This window comes from Ananas comosus, linkage group 3 (assembly GCF_001540865.1).
Source record: "Ananas comosus cultivar F153 linkage group 3, ASM154086v1, whole genome shotgun sequence".
In the NCBI taxonomy this organism is placed as follows: domain Eukaryota; kingdom Viridiplantae; phylum Streptophyta; class Magnoliopsida; order Poales; family Bromeliaceae; genus Ananas; species Ananas comosus.
The window spans coordinates 14,175,977-14,197,044 of NC_033623.1; the positions used below are offsets into that span (position 1 = coordinate 14,175,977).

General features: G+C 35.5%; 2 protein-coding genes and 1 long non-coding RNA gene across 3 annotated transcripts; all 3 read left to right on the forward strand.

Moving 5' to 3' along the window:
- LOC109708252 (24-methylenesterol C-methyltransferase 2-like) lies at positions 8,697-10,288 on the forward strand. The gene has a single exon (XM_020229922.1). The coding sequence runs from the start codon at positions 8,738-8,740 to the stop codon at positions 9,857-9,859; it is 1,122 nt and encodes a 373-aa protein (XP_020085511.1). The 5' UTR covers positions 8,697-8,737; the 3' UTR covers positions 9,860-10,288.
- Positions 10,407-12,210, forward strand: LOC109708077. The gene is made up of 2 exons (XR_002215651.1): positions 10,407-10,649; positions 10,874-12,210. It is a non-coding gene; the product is annotated as an uncharacterized LOC109708077 (long non-coding RNA).
- Positions 16,174-17,014, forward strand: LOC109707965. The gene has a single exon (XM_020229515.1). The coding sequence runs from the start codon at positions 16,387-16,389 to the stop codon at positions 16,771-16,773; it is 387 nt and encodes a 128-aa protein (XP_020085104.1). The 5' UTR covers positions 16,174-16,386; the 3' UTR covers positions 16,774-17,014.

Sequence of the window (21,068 nt, forward strand, 5' to 3'; positions counted from 1 at the left end):
CAACTTGCTCTAGCTTTGAAATAGCCTAGCCGGATCAACAATTTTTTACTTGACTACTCCGTATCATGTCATATCATGTGTAACCTTTATCAGTTTCTACCGACCGTCGCTAGCAGAAGTGATTCTAATTGATTGCCATTTTCAGTTAAGCTTATTTCTAAATAAAATAAACGAATCGAATAGTATACCATTTTTCTTTCAAAAAAAAAAAAACTTTTGTTTGTTATTATTACTACCATATATCATGCCATCTTTTAAGGCATATATTTTTTAAGATTACAATGTGTAATATTTTTCTAAACTATAGATTATTCTGATTTGACCATCCAATATTTTAAAATTTTAATTTTAGTGTCTAACCTCTCAATTTACTTGATTCAAGCCTTTAACTGCTCTTTCAATATTAAATTTAAGCCCGTTATTTTGATAAAGCTATAGTTGCATGAACTGTATAAACTATAATAATTATACTTGAAAAGACGAACCATATATTCAAATTTTAAAATTAAAAAGTCATTAATTGCTTCAAATCAAGTAAATTAAAAAGTTTGATTGCAAAATCAAAATTCATTAGATTGTCATATCAATATGGGTTGATAGGTGAGATAAATTTTATACATTTTTTTAATCTAAATATGAAGGTCTCAATGGCCAAGAAAATATGGGCTTTTGGGCCATCAATCACCAGATAAGGTTTTGGGCTTCATGTCATGTCTTAATCTGTCGAGAAAATTTTCACAAAACGCCGATCAAATCTTATTAGGCCTAGGTTGAGTTGGTTGGGCTTGTTTTTAACTCTAAGTCCTCAACTGAAATTGGTTGAGCCCAGTTGTTTTCTTTTTCTACTTTATTTTATAGGTGGAAACTAGAAACACAAGGATGTGCCTATGTTATTAGTTTTTAGAGTTAATTTCATACAATTACCTGTAAATATAGTGAATTATAAATTAAGTTCAACTTTTATATATTATTCCTACAAAAGTCTTGATATATGTTCCTATCGTTAGAATCTGTTAGAAGAATTTAGTAAACCATAGATTAAATACTTAACTCGGGTAGTTTTTAATACTTTTACTCCTCTTATATTATACTGGTACGGTTTTTGGAGGGACATATATGTGATGGCAAAATAAAAAAATATAAACATATTTCTAACGGTTCTCACACGGTACCAAACAAGAGGGACATATTTAAAAGCATCAAGAATTTTATAAGAACAACATATGAAAGTTGAACTTTGTAAAAATATATTTGTTATTCACTATGTTTCTAGGGGACCTGTATGAAATTAACCCCCTAGTTTTTAGTATACTCGGCGCAAGCCCAGGCAAATAAATATAAGCATTGTATAATTCTGAGTTGATAATGGGCAATATCCTTACAAAAATAATGCAATCAACTATTAAGCTAGGCTACTGTTTGACCATCGTGTTGTAAATGAAAAATCTAGATTGTAATATTAGATTTAACTTAAAAATTATTATTATTTTTATAAATTCAACTAATTTTCAATTTTAATTATTTTTAGGTGTAATGCATATTTGTCTCTTACTGTTATAGGGATCAGAGTCAAAGCGTAAAGTTCTAATAAATAAACAATCTAAATGCAGATAAAGACACGATTAGCGACGTTGGTTACAGCGTTGGTCTTCGACCGTATATGCTTGTCCTTGTTCTTCAAATCAAATACTAATTTTCTTTTTTAAGCCCCTAATTAATAATCCACCTCATGTGATCTTAACGTGCCTCCCTCTTACCCCAATGGGCCATGCACATTCGTTGGGTTATAAGTTCATTAAAAATTGATTTGGTTTGGTTTACATCACCTAATCTTTATCTATTCTAGGTTGTATATATTTATTACATTAATGCGACTAATTAGTTATGATTAAAACATACAAATGTTATTTGATTTACTATTACGGGACAAATTAAAGGGCTCTTCCCAGGAGACAAATTAAAGAGAGAGAGAGAGGGAGAGAGAGAAAGAGAGAGAGAAAGAGACAGATGCAGCTAAATAAATTTTACATACAAATTAAATTTTACTAAATAAATAAAATTTGTCTAATCAAAAATTTAGATGAAAAAATATTTTTACTCAATAATTAATGTAAAAAAATATTACATCTTCCTCTATTTATACTTATTTAACTTTTAATTATTTTATTTATATTATTTACGCAAATAGCTGACATTTACTAAATTTAATAGTAATTCAGTTAATGATCTAATTTTTTAATTTTTAGTAAATATAATTATGACGATTGATGACTATTAGCTAATGGAGCTATTAAATTTAATATAATTTTTAATTTAATTAAATAAAAAAATATCTAAAATTATTTAAATTTATGAATGTACTAAACAAAAAAGATAAAAATAAATTCATAATTGAGAGAGCACAATGTTAGTGCCCAAGATTTTTTTAAACAATGGATCAGTCGATCTACTTTTGAGATTAGCTGAAAGTATATCTTTAAATTTTTTTTATATATAAGGAACTGTTATGCAATTATGAAAAGTTGAGAGAAGAGTAGTATGCTACCCGCTTTATTTATTTCATTTAAAAATAAACTTAGCTGAAAATATGAATCAACTGGAATTCGAATTTGAGATCTCGGATACCAACCACCAAGCCCATTTCAATGTTACAATACATATATATCAGATGTACATATATCATATAATTAATCATTTATAAAATAAAAGAATGAAGCATAGAATTCTATTCGTAATAAAGAAATAATATTTACTATTTATTTTTTAGCATTTGGATGTTCTGAATTTAGTGAGAGTAGATTGAATAGTATTGATTTAAAAGAGTTAAAAGAATAGATAATCTATTTTCATATATTATTTTTTATAAAGTTTGTCGCGTAACAATTCCTCCTTCACCTCCCCTTCTCACTCTCTCATACTTCGCCTTTCCACCTCATTTCTATTCAATACTTCGTCTTTCCACCTTGCCATTTTTTAATTAATATATTCACATTATTTATTTTTATCTAAATAAATTGCTTAAAAAAAATAATATAAGATTTCTTCATACTATTTTTATCAATTTTTTTTTCTTTTTGCTTTTTCTTAGTGCACAAGTAGGGTTTAATTTTTATATTTTTCTTAATTTTTTTTCCTATTTTTTAAAAATTGTGGAAATTGAAATCAGGATTCCGAGAATTGCGTTGGCGCGGCGAGGTGAAATGCGATGGATTTGGAGTCAATGAGGGGGAATTAGCGGTGCGTGTGGGGGGATCCGTACGGTATCGATGTTGCCGTAATCAAGGAGAAGCTCGACGCCGACAAGCTCAATGCCGACAATGGCGGTAGAGGCAACACGGAGAACAAAAATCTCCAATATTGATAGGGCGATGAAGGTGTGTATGGAGTAGTAACTCCGTTACTACTTCTTTTATTATTGTCATATATAATTTATTTGTTATTATAACTTTTGCTGCATTTATACATATATGTTTTATATTTTTTATTTGCATATCTATTGATGTATCATGACAGTCAAAAAATTTTAAAATTTTAATTTTATTAATTTTTTTATCTTCTATGGTATTAGTTTACTGCAATGCGTAAATTATTCTTTTAAGGCCCAGTTTGGATTGGGGATAAGGAATGGAATAACCACTTATCCCCCTTTATACCCAAACGTTAATTTTTTATCTGAAAATAGTAATTTTCAGGTATCTAAAATAAGCTGATATAACTATCCCCACCAACACTTCTATTTTTCTATATATAACTACCAATTATTTTTTTTATTCCATATTATCTATCCAAACGCAATTTTTTTTTTATCCCGGAAAACAAGCCAATTTTCATCCAAACGTTATTTTTTTTATCCCCATATTTATACTTATTTATGTAATAACTAGTTCTTACTTATATCCGAACCAAACGGTAGCTTACGGTCAATAATATATAGTATTGCAGCCTGCAGGTGAGCTATTTTTTTAAAGAAATAAAAAGAAGAAAGGAAACGGCCGAGCAGGAAAATGGGCGGGAAAAGCCGATAGATCTGGAGCTGATCTCGGATCACGAGGTGAGGGGAGGGCGGTGGCCTCTTCTCGCTGTCTCTACCGTTCAACCCTCCTCCCGCGGGCCCCGCCGGTTACGCTGGACCACCACCACCACCACCAACGAAGCAGCGCATACATAATAAAGCCTTCTAGAAGCTCTTTAATCTCTCTCGGCGGAGGAGGAGGAAAATTTTACGCTCTCTAACGGTCGGATATGCGATTCGAATCAAGCATTTCATAAATATCTAACTTATCCTTTCACTGGGGATGTACATGTACTCGAGTTTTTTTTTTTTTTTTTTTTTTTTTTTTTTTTTTTTTTTTTTTTTNTTAAATTAAATAAATATAAATTAATTATGCTAGAAATGTGATGTTATCCCAACTCAATACTTTCTATTTTTATACTATATTAAATAATACAAAAATAATCATTATTTTTTTAAAAAAATTACACTAGTAAAAAAGTGCTTTTTTTATATATTTATAATTAAGATTGCTTAGGTACTTTCGGTGATTATATTACTTATTTTATATCTTGCTTATTTGTAATTGAAGGTTGGGCTAGCATAATTGTTGCAATAACAAAATAGAAATGAAGGCTCAATTTTAGCTATTTATTATATATCATGCCTCAAATAAAATTAGTATTTCAATATTTACACAGATGATGAAATTTTCAACTTTTTAGTAGACACTTCATATATGAAATCTGAATATTAGAATTTGCTTTTCTCACCGACCGTCACTAGAGCAAGCGACAAAGGGCTTGGTGGTTGATACCTGAGTCCCAAGTTTGAATCCTAGTTGATTCACATTTCCAGCTAAGTTTATTTCTAAATAAAATAAACGAAGCGGATAGCGTGCTATCTATCTCTAAAAAAAAAAAACTTGCTTTTCTCTGGTCTTATGTTTTTTTTTTCCACATAAAGAATGATTTTACCATTCATCTATCTATTAACCTATATGAATCCTTAATGTTTGTTGCCACGTGACAAGTTCTTCTACACCCTCACTAGCATGTGACCCTTCTTATTCTCTTCACCAAATCTTCAATATGCATTTTAACGGATTCACTGACTAAACTTTCAATTAGTATAATTAAATAGTCCACTACCTTCTACAATTTTATCGTTTCTATTTATAATTATTTATCATGACCATTTTCCTTTCCTCCATTATACTTTTAATTAATGCAAACGGTCTCATTACTAAATTTCTAATTAGTATGTTTAAATGGTCTCACTATCATCTACAATTCTAACCTCTCTAATCTCCAATTATTCATCATGGCATTTTCTTCCATCCGCCGGACTTTCAATTCTTTATTTTTAATTTACTCATCAATTTTCTACTCTCATATTTTGCTATACACCATCGCCTCCTTCCCGCGCTCCCTTCTTCTCTCTCACTAATGCGCGTCCACTTCCCCCCTCCGTCGCGGTTGGAGGGATCGTCGTTGCCTCGTCGTCGCCGTCACTATCACCATCGCTGGAGAAGTCATTATCAGACTCATATCCGGCGCCAACAGTGAGAAACCTTTGATGAATATAACAAATAAGATACAGAAGATAATGTTTAATATTTTTTATTACTAATTATTTTCTCAGGTTCTATCCGCTGTAGAACGCGGTTAGATGGTTCGGATTGTTTTATTATTATTATTATTTTTTAACTACGAAGCAATGGATTCGAAGGTGAAAAATTCTCCACCATATTGTACGAGAAAATGGAGCTCTTACTAATTAGGCTTCAAAATTGTAAAACAAAACACATTATTAGACAGATGGGTATTGTACAGCAAACACACATGTCATGTGGCAAAGTCCCCTTCCCTCTTAATATGGAAGCCCGTAAACGAGACAAGGACAAGAACAATACTGCACATTAAATTTAAAAATATAAAAATAATAATAAATTTTAAAATAACTACGCATTAAATTAGAATAACATGACAAATTCTAATAAAATAAGTTTAATTTTATTAACATACAATAACTTATTTTTTTAATTTTGTTTTGTGCGTAAGCGGAATGCGACAGATAAAACGAACACGTATTAATTTTGCTAGATTCAACTATTTATAACCTAGTTTAATATTAAAATCTGAAAAAAATAAGTTATGAAAAATATATATATAATTTTTTTACTATAGATAAAAGTTTGTTCCTGTTTGGGATCTCGCTGCGAAATTTTTTTTCGCGCGCGCGCGACTCCCAAAGCTCCGAAGCTCAGTTTCCCTGCACGTGACAGCACACGTGTCAGTACACTTTCTTTTCTTTTCTTTTTTTCGTTTCCCTTTCTTATTTTTATTATTACAAGGGTATTTATTATTCTGAATTTTTTTTATTAAGTAAAAAGAAAAGAAAAAGCAGACGCCTTTTTGCGGGTACCGGGTTCGGACAGCTTTGTGGTTAGCGGAAAAGAACCATTAGCGGGGGGCCCACCGCGTGACTCCCACGAGAAAAAGATCTGTCTTTTGGACTCCCACGTTCCGCTGCGGCCGCAGATTATTACTACATCCCGCCTATTTACCAGTAATTTTTTATAGGAAAAAACATTTAAATGTTACCTGAGTACTTGACCGATAATATAATAAACCATTTTGATTCACTCATATCAATTTTTTAAGAATTCTTTTTTGTATAAAAAATTTTCTAGCTTTGAAATTTTATAAAAGTAAATCGCTATTTTAAATTTTATAAATTCAAATTAAATTTTAAAAAAAATTTGATCAAGATATTTTTATTTCTTTTTCTCTTATTTCTCTCTCTCCAACTCTCATCGCTTCCTTTATCTCTTTCGCGGCTTTCGACAACGGTGACGAGGGCGGCGCCGCTTCCTCTTCTCTCGCCTGCCTTTGCCGGTGCCGGCACCGACGCGGGTGCCGAAGGAGGAGATTTCGGATCGAGCGCCGGTGAGGGTAGAGCAGACGTCCGTGATAAGGTCGTGACCAAAGCGGCGCTCGCTGTTGCCCGTGAGAGTGAGTACGAATACCGAATACGCGTCTGCGGTTCTCCAACGAGCAAAAAAAAATACAAAAAATTTAAAAAAATTTAAAATAAAAAATAAAGAAAAATTTTGTTTTTCTTCTTAAAATATCATTATGTATCGTCTCGAAGCCACCCTTCCTCGTCTCCCTCCTCACATTCCTCCACTGCAAAGGGCGGTTTCTTCTCGTGGGCGGTTGAGTAGACGGGGGTAGAGAAGGGCGAGTAATAGCCGCTTTGAGACGATGATCGGATGATAAGTCTTTATGGTAAAGAGGCTATATAGTGCAACTTTCATTCAAACAGTATTACTTTCGCCCAAAAAATATATTTTTTATTTTAAATAGTACAATTTTCATCTCAAAGAGTGCAACGTTTATCTGTAACGGTGTAATTTTTTTGAAACAGTGCAATTTTATCCTAACAGTGTAACTCCGCTGTCTTCTTTTTTATTCTCTGGTTCATGATCTTTCCTGAAGGAACAACGATAAACAACGATCTTTCAAGGAGAAAAAGATATTTTTATTTTTTTCGCTTCTTGAAGAAATGCTGGTGCATTTTTGTCCGCACCCTCACGGGCGATTGCGAGCACTGCTTCGGCCATGACCTCATCATGGCCGTCCACTCCCCCCTTGTCTACGCCCACTTCAAATTCTCCTTCTTCGGCATCGGCGTGGATGAGGTGGAGGAAGACGAGCGGTGGCGGAGGTGAATTCTCCTTCTCTCCATGACTAGACCTTTTTTATTTGTCTTATAATTTTTTTTATTTTTTAGCGAAAAGATTAACAAAATTTGTTAGATTATTAGAGGTTAAGAATGTAATATGTACATCTTATATAGAATGGACATAAAATATTTTCTATCTAACTACGAAGATTGATTGCTATCCGAACACTAAAAAATTGGATATAAATTTTAGGTATTATCTATTCAAGATCTAGTATTTTTACATTAGTTTCGTATGATATTGAATTTTTATTAGCCGATCTCTAGCATCTAATGTATAATCAATAATAATTTTTTTAATTAAAAAATTATGTTATTAAATTTGTATTTAAAAAAAAAAAATGATACATAGATATATCTAAATGCAACTGGTGCTGGTAATTATTTTTAATAACAAATCAAACTATTTGAAAAGTGAGGTAGTGAAAAAAGCCCAAGAGTCGTAGTTTAAGATATCTGCGCCCATGACAGATCGACGCGTTAGATGGATGTAACCAGTTTATACATCCGGACTCTGCATCGGATCCTCTGCAATGCCGCAACGATCCCCTGGTTCAAATGCTCAGAGTCGCAGTAAAAGAGGAACCCCAACAGTCCAATCGCGGTAGCGTACTCCGCCGGAACACTGTATTGAAGGTGTTATCTAAGCACCCCGCCCTTCATCAAACGACTACAATCTCTCGATCAAAGAGCTTATAGCCGTTCGATCCGATTGCCGTAATATTCGTGCGGTATTGTCACCGCTCGCACCGAGTCCCCTCGATAAAATCCCCCACCCCGGTCCCCTTCTCAATCGGCACTGATCCTCTCTCTCTCTCACTCTCTCTTTATCTGTCTCTATCTCTCTCCTCTCTGTGGTGGTGGTGGTGGTGGTGGTGTGTTTTGGTTAGGGGGGAAACGAAGAAGAAGAAGAGGAAGAAGAAGAAGAAGAAGAAGAAGAAGAAGGGGGGTTTGCGGAGGAGGAGGAAGGGTTTGAGGAGGAGGAGGAGGAGGAGGATGGAGGCGACGGCGATGGCGTGGACGGTGGGGGTGGTGGGGTTGGGGTTGCTGTACTGGTTCGTGTGGGTGATGGGGGCGGCGGAGGTGAAGGGGAAGCGCGCGGTGAACCTGAAGATGGGGTCGATCACGCGGGACAAGGTGAAGGACAAGTACACGCAGTACTGGTCCTTCTTCCGGCGCCCCAAGGAGACGGTGTCGGCGGCCGACAAGGTGCCGGCCTTCGTCGACACGTTCTACAACCTCGTCACCGACATCTACGAGTGGGGTTGGGGCCAGTCCTTCCACTTCTCCCCCTCCGTCCAGGGCAGCTCCCACCGCGACGCCACCCGCCTCCACGAGGAGCGCGTCGCCGAGCTCGTCCGCGCGGGCCCCGGCCAGCGCGTGCTCGACGTGGGGTGCGGCGTGGGCGGGCCCATGCGCGCCATCGCCGCGCGGTCGGGGGCCCACATCGTCGGCATCACCATCAACGAGTACCAGGTCGCCCGCGCCCGCGCCCACAACCGCAAGGCCAGGCTCGACGCGCAGTGCGAGGTCGTGTGCGGCAACTTCCTCCAGATGCCCTTCCCGAACGCCTCCTTCGACGGCGCCTACTCCATCGAGGCCACCTGCCACGCCCCGCGCCTGCAGGACGTCTACGCCGAGGTGTTCCGCGTGCTCCGCCCGGGGGGGCTCTACGTCTCCTACGAGTGGGTCACCACCCCGCTCTACCGCGCCGCCGACCCCGACCACGTCGACACCATCCAAGGCATCGAGCGCGGCGACGCCCTCCCGGGCCTCCGCGCCCAGGACGAGATCGCCGCCATCGCCGCCGAGGTCGGCTTCGAGGTGCTCCAGGAGAGGGACCTGGCGCTACCCCCCGCGGGGCCCTGGTGGACCCGCCTCAAGATGGGTCGCATCGCCTACTGGCGTAACCACATCGTCGTCTCCGTCCTCACCCTCCTCCGCATCGCCCCCAAGGGCGTCGTCGAGGTCCACGAGATGCTCTACGAGACCGCGCGCCACCTCACCCGCGGCGGCGAGACCGGCATCTTCACCCCCATGCACATGATCCTCTGCCGCAAGCCCCTTCTCCCCGCCCCCGCCCCCTCCCCTGCGCCGGAGGACGACGCGAACCAATAAATACCTCTCTCTCTCTCTCGAGCCCTAATCCTTACAATTATCACCGCCGCACCGCGCACAAGACGGAGACCAAGTGCTTGCTTTCGATCCGGAGGAGGAGGAGGAGGAGGTATGAGTTCCAATTTCCATTCCCGTTTCATTTTTTTCTTCCTTTAGATTATTAATTTTTGCTTGTTCTTGCCTTTTTTTTAAAATTAATTTTACTTTCCTGTATTTTGATCTCTGTACTGATCAAATCGACTCTCTGTTTCTCTATCGTCGCCGTTATTTCGATCTGGCTATTTACTTTTCTCAAAAAAAAAAAAAAACAAAAAAGTGTTCGAATCTGTTCCTCTTGCATTGTATCCCTTTTTTGTTTTTTTAATTGTCTTTGCGATTTTGAAATTTGTGAGATATTTAATTGTGCGAGATGTGCGAGATTTGCAGTGATTCTCTATGTTTCCTCTTTTTTTTTTTCTTTTTTTGTTTCTATGTCTTTATTATTATTATTATTATTATTATTGTTAATGTTAATTGTTAATTATGATGTGCCCTTTTATATAACAAAAAATATGCCACTCCTCTTTTATTCCCCCATTTGATTTAATTTAATTGAGTAATTAATCGAGGATAATAATTAACACTAACTACGCTTCGTTAGTGTTAATCCGGATGCGAACAACACTCTGAACCGAGGGCCGTTGTTTCTCGGGCGTCTGGATCGAACGGTTGAAATGTAAGGAGAGTAGGGCTGATAGTGTGTCTGAGGAGCCGAGCCTCGTTGGCGCGGTGCGTCGGGTAGCGAAGGAAGGTTCGCTCCGTTTGATTTAATTTAATTGAGTAATTAATCGAGGATAATAATTAACACTAACTACGCTTCGTTAGTGTTAATCCGGATGCGAACAACACTCTGATCCGAGGGCCGTTGTTTCTCGGGCGTCTGGATCGAACGGTTGAAATGTAAGGAGAGTAGGGCTGAGAGTGTGTCTGAGGAGCCGAGCCTCGTTGGCGCGGTGCGTCGGGTAGCGAAGGAAGGTTCGCTCCGTTTTAGATTCGAAGCACAGTGTGGGGTTTTTGAGGGTGCACGGCGACAACGCGAGGCCTCCCCCACCCTCCTACCACACCCCCCTCTCTCCTCTTCTGAAAACACTGTCGCATGCGAGCGTATGCCTCCCACTCACCCACTCACCCACTCACTCACTTTTGTGTGATGTTCCGCTCGTACATCGATCACACTCTGAGTCCGCACGATAGCCCATCATTTTTTCACCTTGTGATGGATCATCTCACCTTGATCATCAAACTTTTCGGTTGGAGATTATAATTTGAGACGCGATTTACTTTAGTCCTCGTCCAATTCGTGACGACTCAGTCGTCGATTGTAGGCTTTTTGTTAGGTTGTTGGATGCAAGATGCCAGATAGATAGAGGAGGTATGTAGATTCGATAGATTTGTACTGTAGAGGATATGCATTATGTATTAGGGTTATATCTTTCTCTCTGCTACTAAAGTGAAATTTGATCCAGATTAGGACCAAATAGGGGGGGGGGGGCTGTAACTTGCACAGTCGCCGATACTGCTTTTTTAGGGCTTTTATTATTTTTTTTTGGTCTCATTTGTGGCCTAACTTATGCTAGCTTGATATTTCTATCTTTCATCCCAATCTGAGACTGTTTGTTGAGTAGAATATTTCAATTCTTTCACACCAAATAATTTTCTTGTTTTAGAAAGGCTCTATTAAGATGGTAACCTTGGATTAATAAATGTAGGCAATCCCAATGATGAAATGGGATCATTCTAAAATAAGAAAGCTATTAGCTGTATCTTTGTGGATCTGAGCTTGCACGGATCTTTTTTAGTGGCTCTCTCTTTATAGCCCTCTTAATCACCAAGTTTATTGAGTCACTTTTGGCATGATCTTTTATTAGGTGATGACCTTGATTTTTTGTCCAAATATCATCTAGCTGTATGGACAGAGCTTTTGTTTGGCGTAAGTAGAAAGTATGATAAGGAAATTGTCGCTAATTGGCTGATAGTTTTGTTCTAAAGTTTGATTGGCCTGTGATTGATTTTATTGGAGCGGGAAAAATTGGTAGCAGTAAACAACTCTTATTTTGGCTTGGACTAGCTTAACTTTTGAAAATCGATTCACCTTTATTCTAATTACAAAACATGGTTAGTAATTGATTGGTGTTGACACCCGAAAGGATGTCATTTGGAGTTCTTGGCTAAGATGATCTTTTTTGTGGATTTTGTTATTGTTTGGCGATATTTTATCAACTATCAAAATTAGTTCTCGCGTGATTAAAGTTTTATGTAATAGCTTTTTTATAATTCAAGAATCATCTATGGCTTTCCATTGTGGCCAAAAAGTCCCTTTTTTAAGCTCTGGTTCTGCGGCTGCTGCAAGTTTACTTATGAGTCTAGTGAAAAATATATTGGTACTGTTTTAGATAAACTCTAGTTAAAAAATAATACCACGTCGGAAATTTAAAACATGCCAAATATTATCGCTTGTTAATAGCTTTTCTTGGGCTGGTCATATATTCTATGTAATGCATCACCCTGCATGGTGAAATGGTGCATTGTATTTGCTCCATAACAACATTATGTATCTCCATACCATGCGGTAAAACTCAGGGTTTTGAAAGATAGTTTATTTGCATTCGTGATTCCGAAGGATCTGCTTTAAGGAGAGGATATTGCCCTCACTCAGCATTCTAAAAAGGATCTGCTTTAAATACAGGAGATTGCTCTCATAAAACTAATTTACCTTTTTATGTTTGAATTTGTTTGTATACGACGGATTCGTGAAAGGCACCATATCAAACTACTTATTATTTATAATTTTAATAAATCTGATTAAAACTTTTACTTAAGTGGGAACTCTTTAACTTAACTGGAGAATTAAGAACACAGCTGGTCATTGGTCACAGTATATATGTTCCAAGCATCAGGATCTTGGATTGTCAAAACATAAAATAAGCTGAAAAACTTAAATAATTCCCATTTAGTAACGAAATCGACTTTGATCAATTTAAGCAACCAAATTAGATGGCCCTACCAGATCAAAGCAACCAAATTAGATGGCCCTACCAACTGCCAAGCCAATTGGGCAACTCATTTGCCATTGCCACTTTTAAAAAGTATTAAGTAAATTTATCAAACTTGAGCTTGTTTCTCACCACTTTTTTGTGTTGGCCCATTCGCTTATTTAATATGAACTTAAATTGGTATTAACTTTTGGGTTAATCATGAAATTTGGAAACCAACCTTACCATGTGACATTGTCTCTGTTTTGTGAGAGCGTAGTAAGGAAACGGAGAACAAGGACTTTTATCATCTTGGAAAAGATTTAACTAATATTTCCTTTTAGGCCTCTTTTGATGTTGATGTAAAAATTTTCTAGTATAACTGAAAGTAGAAAGTTTGATTTTTATTTTTTGAAAGTTCTATTTGAATGCACGAATATTTTATTCAATATATATTTTTTTAGTTTATTAAAAAAAAATTATACATTTGATAGGTTTGTGAGATCAAATATTTAATATGAAATATTGTATTCAACTTTCAAATTATTTTATTTAGAATAAAATAAATCATACCGTAGGAGAAATATGATATCATACAAAAAATCATGAATAATAAATTTATTTTAAAAAAAAGTGAAACTCCTTACTTATAATCATATTATAAAATTTTTATACTAAATAAGTTACACTTGAATAATTTATTCCGACATTCAAATAGGTCCGAAAGATGCTGCTATGCATGATTAGTAAGACAACATATTTCGCCTACGATGTAATTTATTTTATTTTAAAAAAATAATTTAATTGTTTAATATAATATTCTGTTCTAAATATTCAATCACACTTTTTATCGGCCAAATATACACATTTTTCAAACAAATTAAGAGATTGTATCGAATATTTATATATTCAAACAGAATCTTAACATAAGGCTAATTTGATAGTACACTTCATTAAATTGGTGGTGCATATCTGTGGCAAAGCTACCTTACTGCGTTTGTTGTGAGCTCACATTGCTGGTTTATTCTTTTGAGAACTTTTTACCTGTTTTCTATTTTTTCTTTTTCAGAACACTGACACATAAAATTAAGTTTCAATCCATAATTTTTTTTTAAAAAAATAAAAATAAAAATAAAGAGAGCAAATGGTACAAATCGGTAGGCTAATAAGCCACGATTGGGAGTCAATAACATAATCTAAATGTTACTTCATATCTTTCATTCGAGTGGCAAGTCTATCGCTTTCCAAACTTTTACCACTTTTCTCTGATGGGTTTGTACTTCGTAATGCATTATTGAACTAACACATCTGATTCGTGATGAATAATTGTAGGGAAGTGATAAACATAGTTTTGAGCATACAAAATTTTGAAAATGTTGATTATTTCAGTATAGTGTAATGTAGTATCTTTTGTTCTTTCTTTCGTAGCATATGTTTAGTACTCATAGTTTTATAATACATTGCAGATTACAAGACCCAACTCTCACGGCCCAATTTAACCCACTTATTTCATGGGCCCAAAAAGTTTTTTTTTTTTTTTTTTTTTTTGAGAGATAGATAGCACGCTACCCGCTTCGTTTATTTCATTTAAAAATAAACTTAACTGAAAATATGAATCAACTAGAATTCGAACTTGAGTTTCGGGTACCAACCATCAAACCCTTTATCACTTCCTTTAGGAACGATCGGTAATGAGCCAAAAAAGTTGGTAGGCATATTACACTTTTTACTGCTTTTAATTTCATCTCCAACCTTTTTCTATTAATTTCACATGTTTAATTAATGTGAATAGATTCTTCGGTGAATTAAATATGATATTGTTTCCTAAAAAAACTGTTACTTTGATATGTCAATATTTGTTGCATATGAAAAATCATAGCCCTCCCTAACCATGTGCAGTTAATAATCATGATTGTTTCGCCAATTAAGTATCAGATTCTAAAAGAGAGCGGACCCCTTCAACAGTTACAACTTTCATAATAATAAAACGTACCACAATCCTTTATTTGATAAAAAGGTTTTACACAATAAAAATATTTTCTATTTTCAGGGACCTGAGTGCTATACACACACTAATAAAAAATCAAAGATCTCTTAGATCACTGCTCTGAATATTGGACTAATTAGTAGGTATGAATCTACGAATAGGAGACTTTTTTTTTTAAAAAAAAAATTTCTTTTGGGGTGAAGATAAATAGCTACAGTAACACTTTATTTTCTATGCCTACCTGCTATCACAATACTTACATTAATAAATTAAGTGTTAAAGAACCGTTGTATTCTAAAAATTTAAGCTGCTCCTCACGTCTGTACTTGAGATTTTTTTTTTTTAGTCGGTTCATAACGTGGGCTTGAATTAGACGGAAAAAATCTAATATGCTAGAACTCTGGCATGACTCGAATTCAAAATTTCCTACTTGATACCATATTAAAAAATCATTGTAATCTAAAAATTTAAACGGTTAGAAAATGATTTTCATATATTTTTATATTTAATATTAAGTTAAAGAAAAAAATAATAATAATTGGCCATGTTGCGACACAATTGGCGAGCACTGCTGCACCAGAGCGCGTTCACACAACTGGCACACGCGCTTTTTGTGTGGATGGTGATCAAAGATGAACTTTTAACGGTCATTATTCGCGAGACCATATTCCCGTAATTATGCGGACGCAATATCCCAGTTGGTGTATGACACGCTTAACCATGTGAGGGTCGGTGGTTAAATTATAGTTTATTTCTTCGGATCATTACCTAAATTGATTAGATTCTAAATTAAGGATTTATTTATGAAGGTTTTACAGAAATGCAATGGATTATGAACATTTTGTTTTGCGTTTGTTCTAATCGAATTGCTTGATATACAATTAATGTCACGCAATTACAGCACCGCATAATGTCCTCAAATCAAACATTTTATATCTCTCTCTCATCGATAAATTGGTTTTGTTTTTCAAAAGATAAAGAATCGGATGCTTGGATCATGCATCTCCTTCATCCCAAATACTTTTTGTCTCGAACTCAAAAAGTATCAATCTGCCAAAATGTTGATGCCAAAATACACATGGATCTGAACTCCTGACCTAACCCGGTCTAATCATGATTCAGACCTGACCAATTTGTTATCCAATTAATGTCCCTGTTTCCAATCCACTCACTTTATTTATATTTATATTTATATTTATATCTATTTTATATATATATTATTCTTGGAAGCATGTGATGTAGGGACTCCTCTTGTTGTTGTTGTTGTTGTTGTTGTTGTTTTTTTTTAAGGATTATATATAGGGGACCACTTATGTGGTCATCTAACTCAAGTCACACTCTTTCTATTACACCCCTTCCAACTCATTTCTTTATCCAATGATTCGGTTTCCAACAATAAAATATTATCTTATTCTTAACAAATTAACATGAATGAGCTGGATCGACTCGATATATATAAAAGCCAAAGTCCCTTGCCGCACAAGGGAGCACGAGTTTGCTGCAGCTAAAGGTAGAGATCGAGCCCCAAAATGGCCAATGACATGAACCACAGCCAAAGGAGAGTCGACGGCCGGAAACTCGCGAGGTGTCCGAGGATCCAAATGACCCAAAAAACAGTCGAGGCGATCGAACAAGCGTGCGGCGGGAGAATCGTCGCGCAGGACGAGCTGAGTGGCGCGGTGCGGGTGAAGATTGTGCTGAGCAAGCAACAGCTGAAACAAATGGTCGCGATGATCGGGCGAGGGCGGAGCAATGCCGGCCCCCAGCAGAGCAGCCTAATTGCGGTCGGTTTCCCTCAGAATTTGGAGCAGCTGTTTTACGCGCTGCGGAGGCGGCACGCGAAGAAAAGTGAGGCCGCAAAGGGTCGACGGAATCGGTGGCGGCCCGCTCTTCAAAGCATCCCCGAGGAGGCCTAAATTAAAGCTAGTGTTCTGTTGTTCCAGTTGATAGTACAAAGTTGCAAGTAGTATGTAGCAGTTTGTAACTAGAGCTTATGTAGCTCTTTGTGTTGGTCTAATATGTTTTTTTGTGATTTGGGCCACCATACTAATTAACTTTTATTTATAAACACTTGATTAATGTTGAACAAGTGTACATTTTTCCCTTTTTTTTTTGGGTGAAAGAACGAAATTTCAATATTTTAATTTCATGCACTGAGATGTTATTTTCTTTCGTAAAAAAGGTTATGCAACACCGGTTAATGTGCCTTTTTTATTTCCTTCTTAAATTTAGGAAGTGTTACTATTACAGTTTTTTTTTTCAAAAAAAAAAAAAAATCTAAATGGAAGTACTTGCCTTAGATAAAATAAAATAAGATATACGCACAAGATGTATAAATTAATCTTGGATGGATCTTGTTTTTTTTTTTTGTTTTCTTTTTTTTTTAACTTTTTTTATTCTGGACCTTCAAAATGTTATGAAGAATAGTAATCTCATATTGGACCAAATAAAATTTCTTATTTGTGTACAATATCTAAGATTATCTAAGATGCTAAATGCCTAAGCCATTATGTAATAATATTTTTGCATTTCGCATACATACTAAGCAACTTCTAGTGATAAAGCATGAAAATAATAGATTAAGATCATATGTTGAAGATCCAGCATTGAAACTCGAGAATGAAAATATAAGCACCAAGGTCTCTTACTCCTAGGAAAGCATATATATATATATATATATATATATATAGTTGAGCTAGAATACTCTCGATAGTAAACGGGGCGTTTTACTATCGAGTTGTTTTCGATGATAGAGCTTCCAAATTNTTTTTTTTTTTTTGAGAGATAAGTAGCACGCTACCCGCTTCGTTTATTTCATTTAGAAATAAACTTAGTTGAAAATGTGAATCAACTAGGATTCGAACTTGAGTCTTGGGTACCAACCACCGAGCCTTTGCCACTTGCTCTAGGGACAATTGGTATTAATTCTGAAATGTTAAAGAGCTCAAATTAACCCATGATGCTAAATGCCTAAGCCATTATGTAATAATATTTTTGCATTTCGCATACATACTAAGCAACTTCTAGTGATGAAGCATGAAAATAATAGATTAAGATCATATGTTGAAGATCCAGCATTGAAACTCGAGAATGAAAATATAAGCATCAAGGTCTCTTACTCCTAGGAAAGCATATATATATATATATATATGAGTATAAGAACAACATCAACAACAAGAAGTAGTTGCATCTAATTGACCTGCTCAGAAACTTCTATAAATTTATTGTTGATACCTAAAAAAAGATCAATCAGTTAGTGAAGACTAGCTAGTTAAAGAGAATCCTGCAGGAGGAGATCAAAAGACCTAACCACATTAGTGGTCATCTGATATATTACATGTACTAGTTTACAAAATAATGGAAAAGCCAGGGTTAGGATTGGCTCCATACCATATTATTAAAAGATTGATCTAACTGAAAACAATCCATTATCAACCTTAGCTATTACAAAATAGCACTGACCGTACCTGGCGCAATTGACTAAGAGATTGATGGCTCAATTTAAATACGAGGTTTGAAGTTTTAGCTGATTCACATTTCGATATGAGTTTATTTCTAAAAAAATAAACGAAATGGATAGCACGAAAGTGAGATGAAAATTTTCGACAGAAATAAGTAAGAAACTCTTTTGGTGGTACAATATTTGAGCAATAATTTTGCAGTTTTCTTATAATTAGTTGCACGATTTTAGATGAAAAGCTACCGAATAGAACAATTTTAGGTGGGTTGTGAATGTTTCCCAACTCTGCGTGTACAAGGACATGAATGGGATGGAGATGGATTATGCGCGTAATCCGTACATAAAAAAGGCTCACTAACATACAAAAGAACACACCTCACATCCATCTACAAGATACCAAGTAATAATACCATTCCAATTCCAATTTAATATCCCATGACCACGTACGTCATCCTGGCGTCATGCTGACGTCACCCTATTTCCACAATCGTGTTTACGCACCAATTATTATTAGTAAAACCATGGGGATTGTACGAGATGTGTAGCACAGGGAAGGGAGAAATAGCATAGAGAAGAGGGAAATATGTATATTTTTTGGTAATAATGCACGTTTGCCGAGTTCTTAATTCTATGAAAAGCATTCGACTTTTCATCTAATTAAGTTTATGATCAAATTGTCAATCCCTTATTAAATTAACCAGGTGCTCGATCTGAGAGCCAAACAAAAAGATTGGAACAATAAAAATAAAATCGGCTAAAAATAATAATTTTATATCGTCTACTAAATAAAATAGTCACCTATACACGAATTTTTAGTTGCATCTGAATTCCCCTTTAACACAAGATAAGAGCCAGATATACATCTCTTAATTTGTACAGCACATTAAAAACGTAGGTTTAGTGTGATTGTATTTGGTTTAATGATGTTTTAATGCATAATACTTATGGTAACTCTTTTGTTTGTTTGGACCATCACTTGTGTGCGCTATATAACTAGCCAGGGCTAAGCCCAAGCAAAGTAAGGCCTAGTTAGGAAACGCCGTAGCTAAGAACATTCTTTTTAAAATTAAAATTATGTATAACATTTTCTTCTTTAATATTTTTAAATTGAGAATGCAACCGCAACTGGATGCTTATCTAACTGTGAATGTAATGACAATTTTAAGTATTGGAAGAGCAAAAATTTTAAGAGTTTTAATTTTTTTGGACCTTTTATAATATAAAAATAATATTTTCTGCTGTCATATTACCAAACTAGATGTAAGTATGCTGTGAAGCATATTTTGTATCGTTGTGTGCAAAATAAATGTATAACAGTACTGATCTAGAAATACCAACCGTCCTTAGAGCAAGTAGCAAAGGGCTTGGTGATTGATACCCGAGGTCCCAAGTTCGAATTACAGTTAGATTCATATTTTCAGCTAAGTTTATTTTTAAATGAAATAAACGAAGCGGATATCGTGCTACCTATCTCTCGATAAAAAAAAAACGCTGACCTAGAAATACCGACTATTCCTAACGCAAATAGCAAAAGATTTTATGGTTGGTACCCGAGTCCCAAATTTGAATCCTAGTTCATATTTTCAGTTAAATTTATTTCTAAAAAAAATAAATAAAATGGATAACGTACTATCTTCCTCTCTACTTATGAACATGGAGCTGGTGTTTAAAAAGAAATGCACTACTACTCAGTACAAGTACGGCGCATAAGAAAATTCCTTAGATCTTATTTATTTATTTATTTTATGAAAGTGCCTTAGTTCTTAATCGCATGTGCAGTGACCGATGACATTTTAGTGATAAGGTTATAGAGGATTATATTTATCAACTGAAAAAAAAAATATTAATAGCGAGTTTCTATCAGAATCCAATCCAACTGAGTCTCTGATACATTATTGAGAAATGCTAGGTTTATAACCAAAAGGTTTGGTGGTTGGTATTCGAGACCCAAATTCGAATCCTAGTTGATTCATATTTCTTGCTAAGATTATTTCTAAATGAAATAAACGAAGCGGATAGCGTGCTATCTATCTCTAAAAAAAAAAAAACTATTTTTCTGGTAGCCTTATCAATTTTTAATTTTTTAATCTGAAATATTTAAAAACCATCGTCTAATCCCAAAGAAGGGGATGTTTGTAAGATCACAAACACTTTTGATGGCAAACTTAGCAATTTTGTAGACTGTTATTCATCTAAATCCGATTTTGGCGAGTGTGAATTTAGTCAAATAACATCATATATTTTCATTTTTCACTCCTAATCCTTCTGACCGACCCCAAAACCTTCTGCTACAATTGTTACAGGAAACCATTTATCAAAAGCTTAATAATTTGGGAGGAAGTAATCATTGTGATTATATAATGTTAAGCAGAGACCAATTTGATCTAACAATTAATTATATTGTCATGCAACAGATCCCATCTGAGACCATAATATATATAGCACGAAATATAAAGAGGCCACCTTATATATACGCATGTAGCTCTAACATTGGAGATGGGATTAACACGAAACAATGCATATCATCATATATATATGCCATGTGCTCTTCCTTGTAGATGCATGAACACGAAAATTTTAGAGCATGATTAGGCTCCCATTATTTCGTTTGGTGCAGCGGCGAAGAAATCGCTTCTCCCATGTGAAAGGGAGCGGCCGTTTGAAGTCATATATATATATATATATATATATATATATATATATATATATAGAGGTTATGTAAATACACATTTTTAATTTGGGCCCTAATAA

Coding starts and splice junctions, on each gene's coding strand:
- LOC109708252 (XM_020229922.1), top strand. CDS start 8,738: ATGGAGGCGACGGCGATGGCGTGGACGGTGGGGGTGGTGGGGTTGGGG.
- LOC109707965 (XM_020229515.1), top strand. CDS start 16,387: ATGGCCAATGACATGAACCACAGCCAAAGGAGAGTCGACGGCCGGAAA.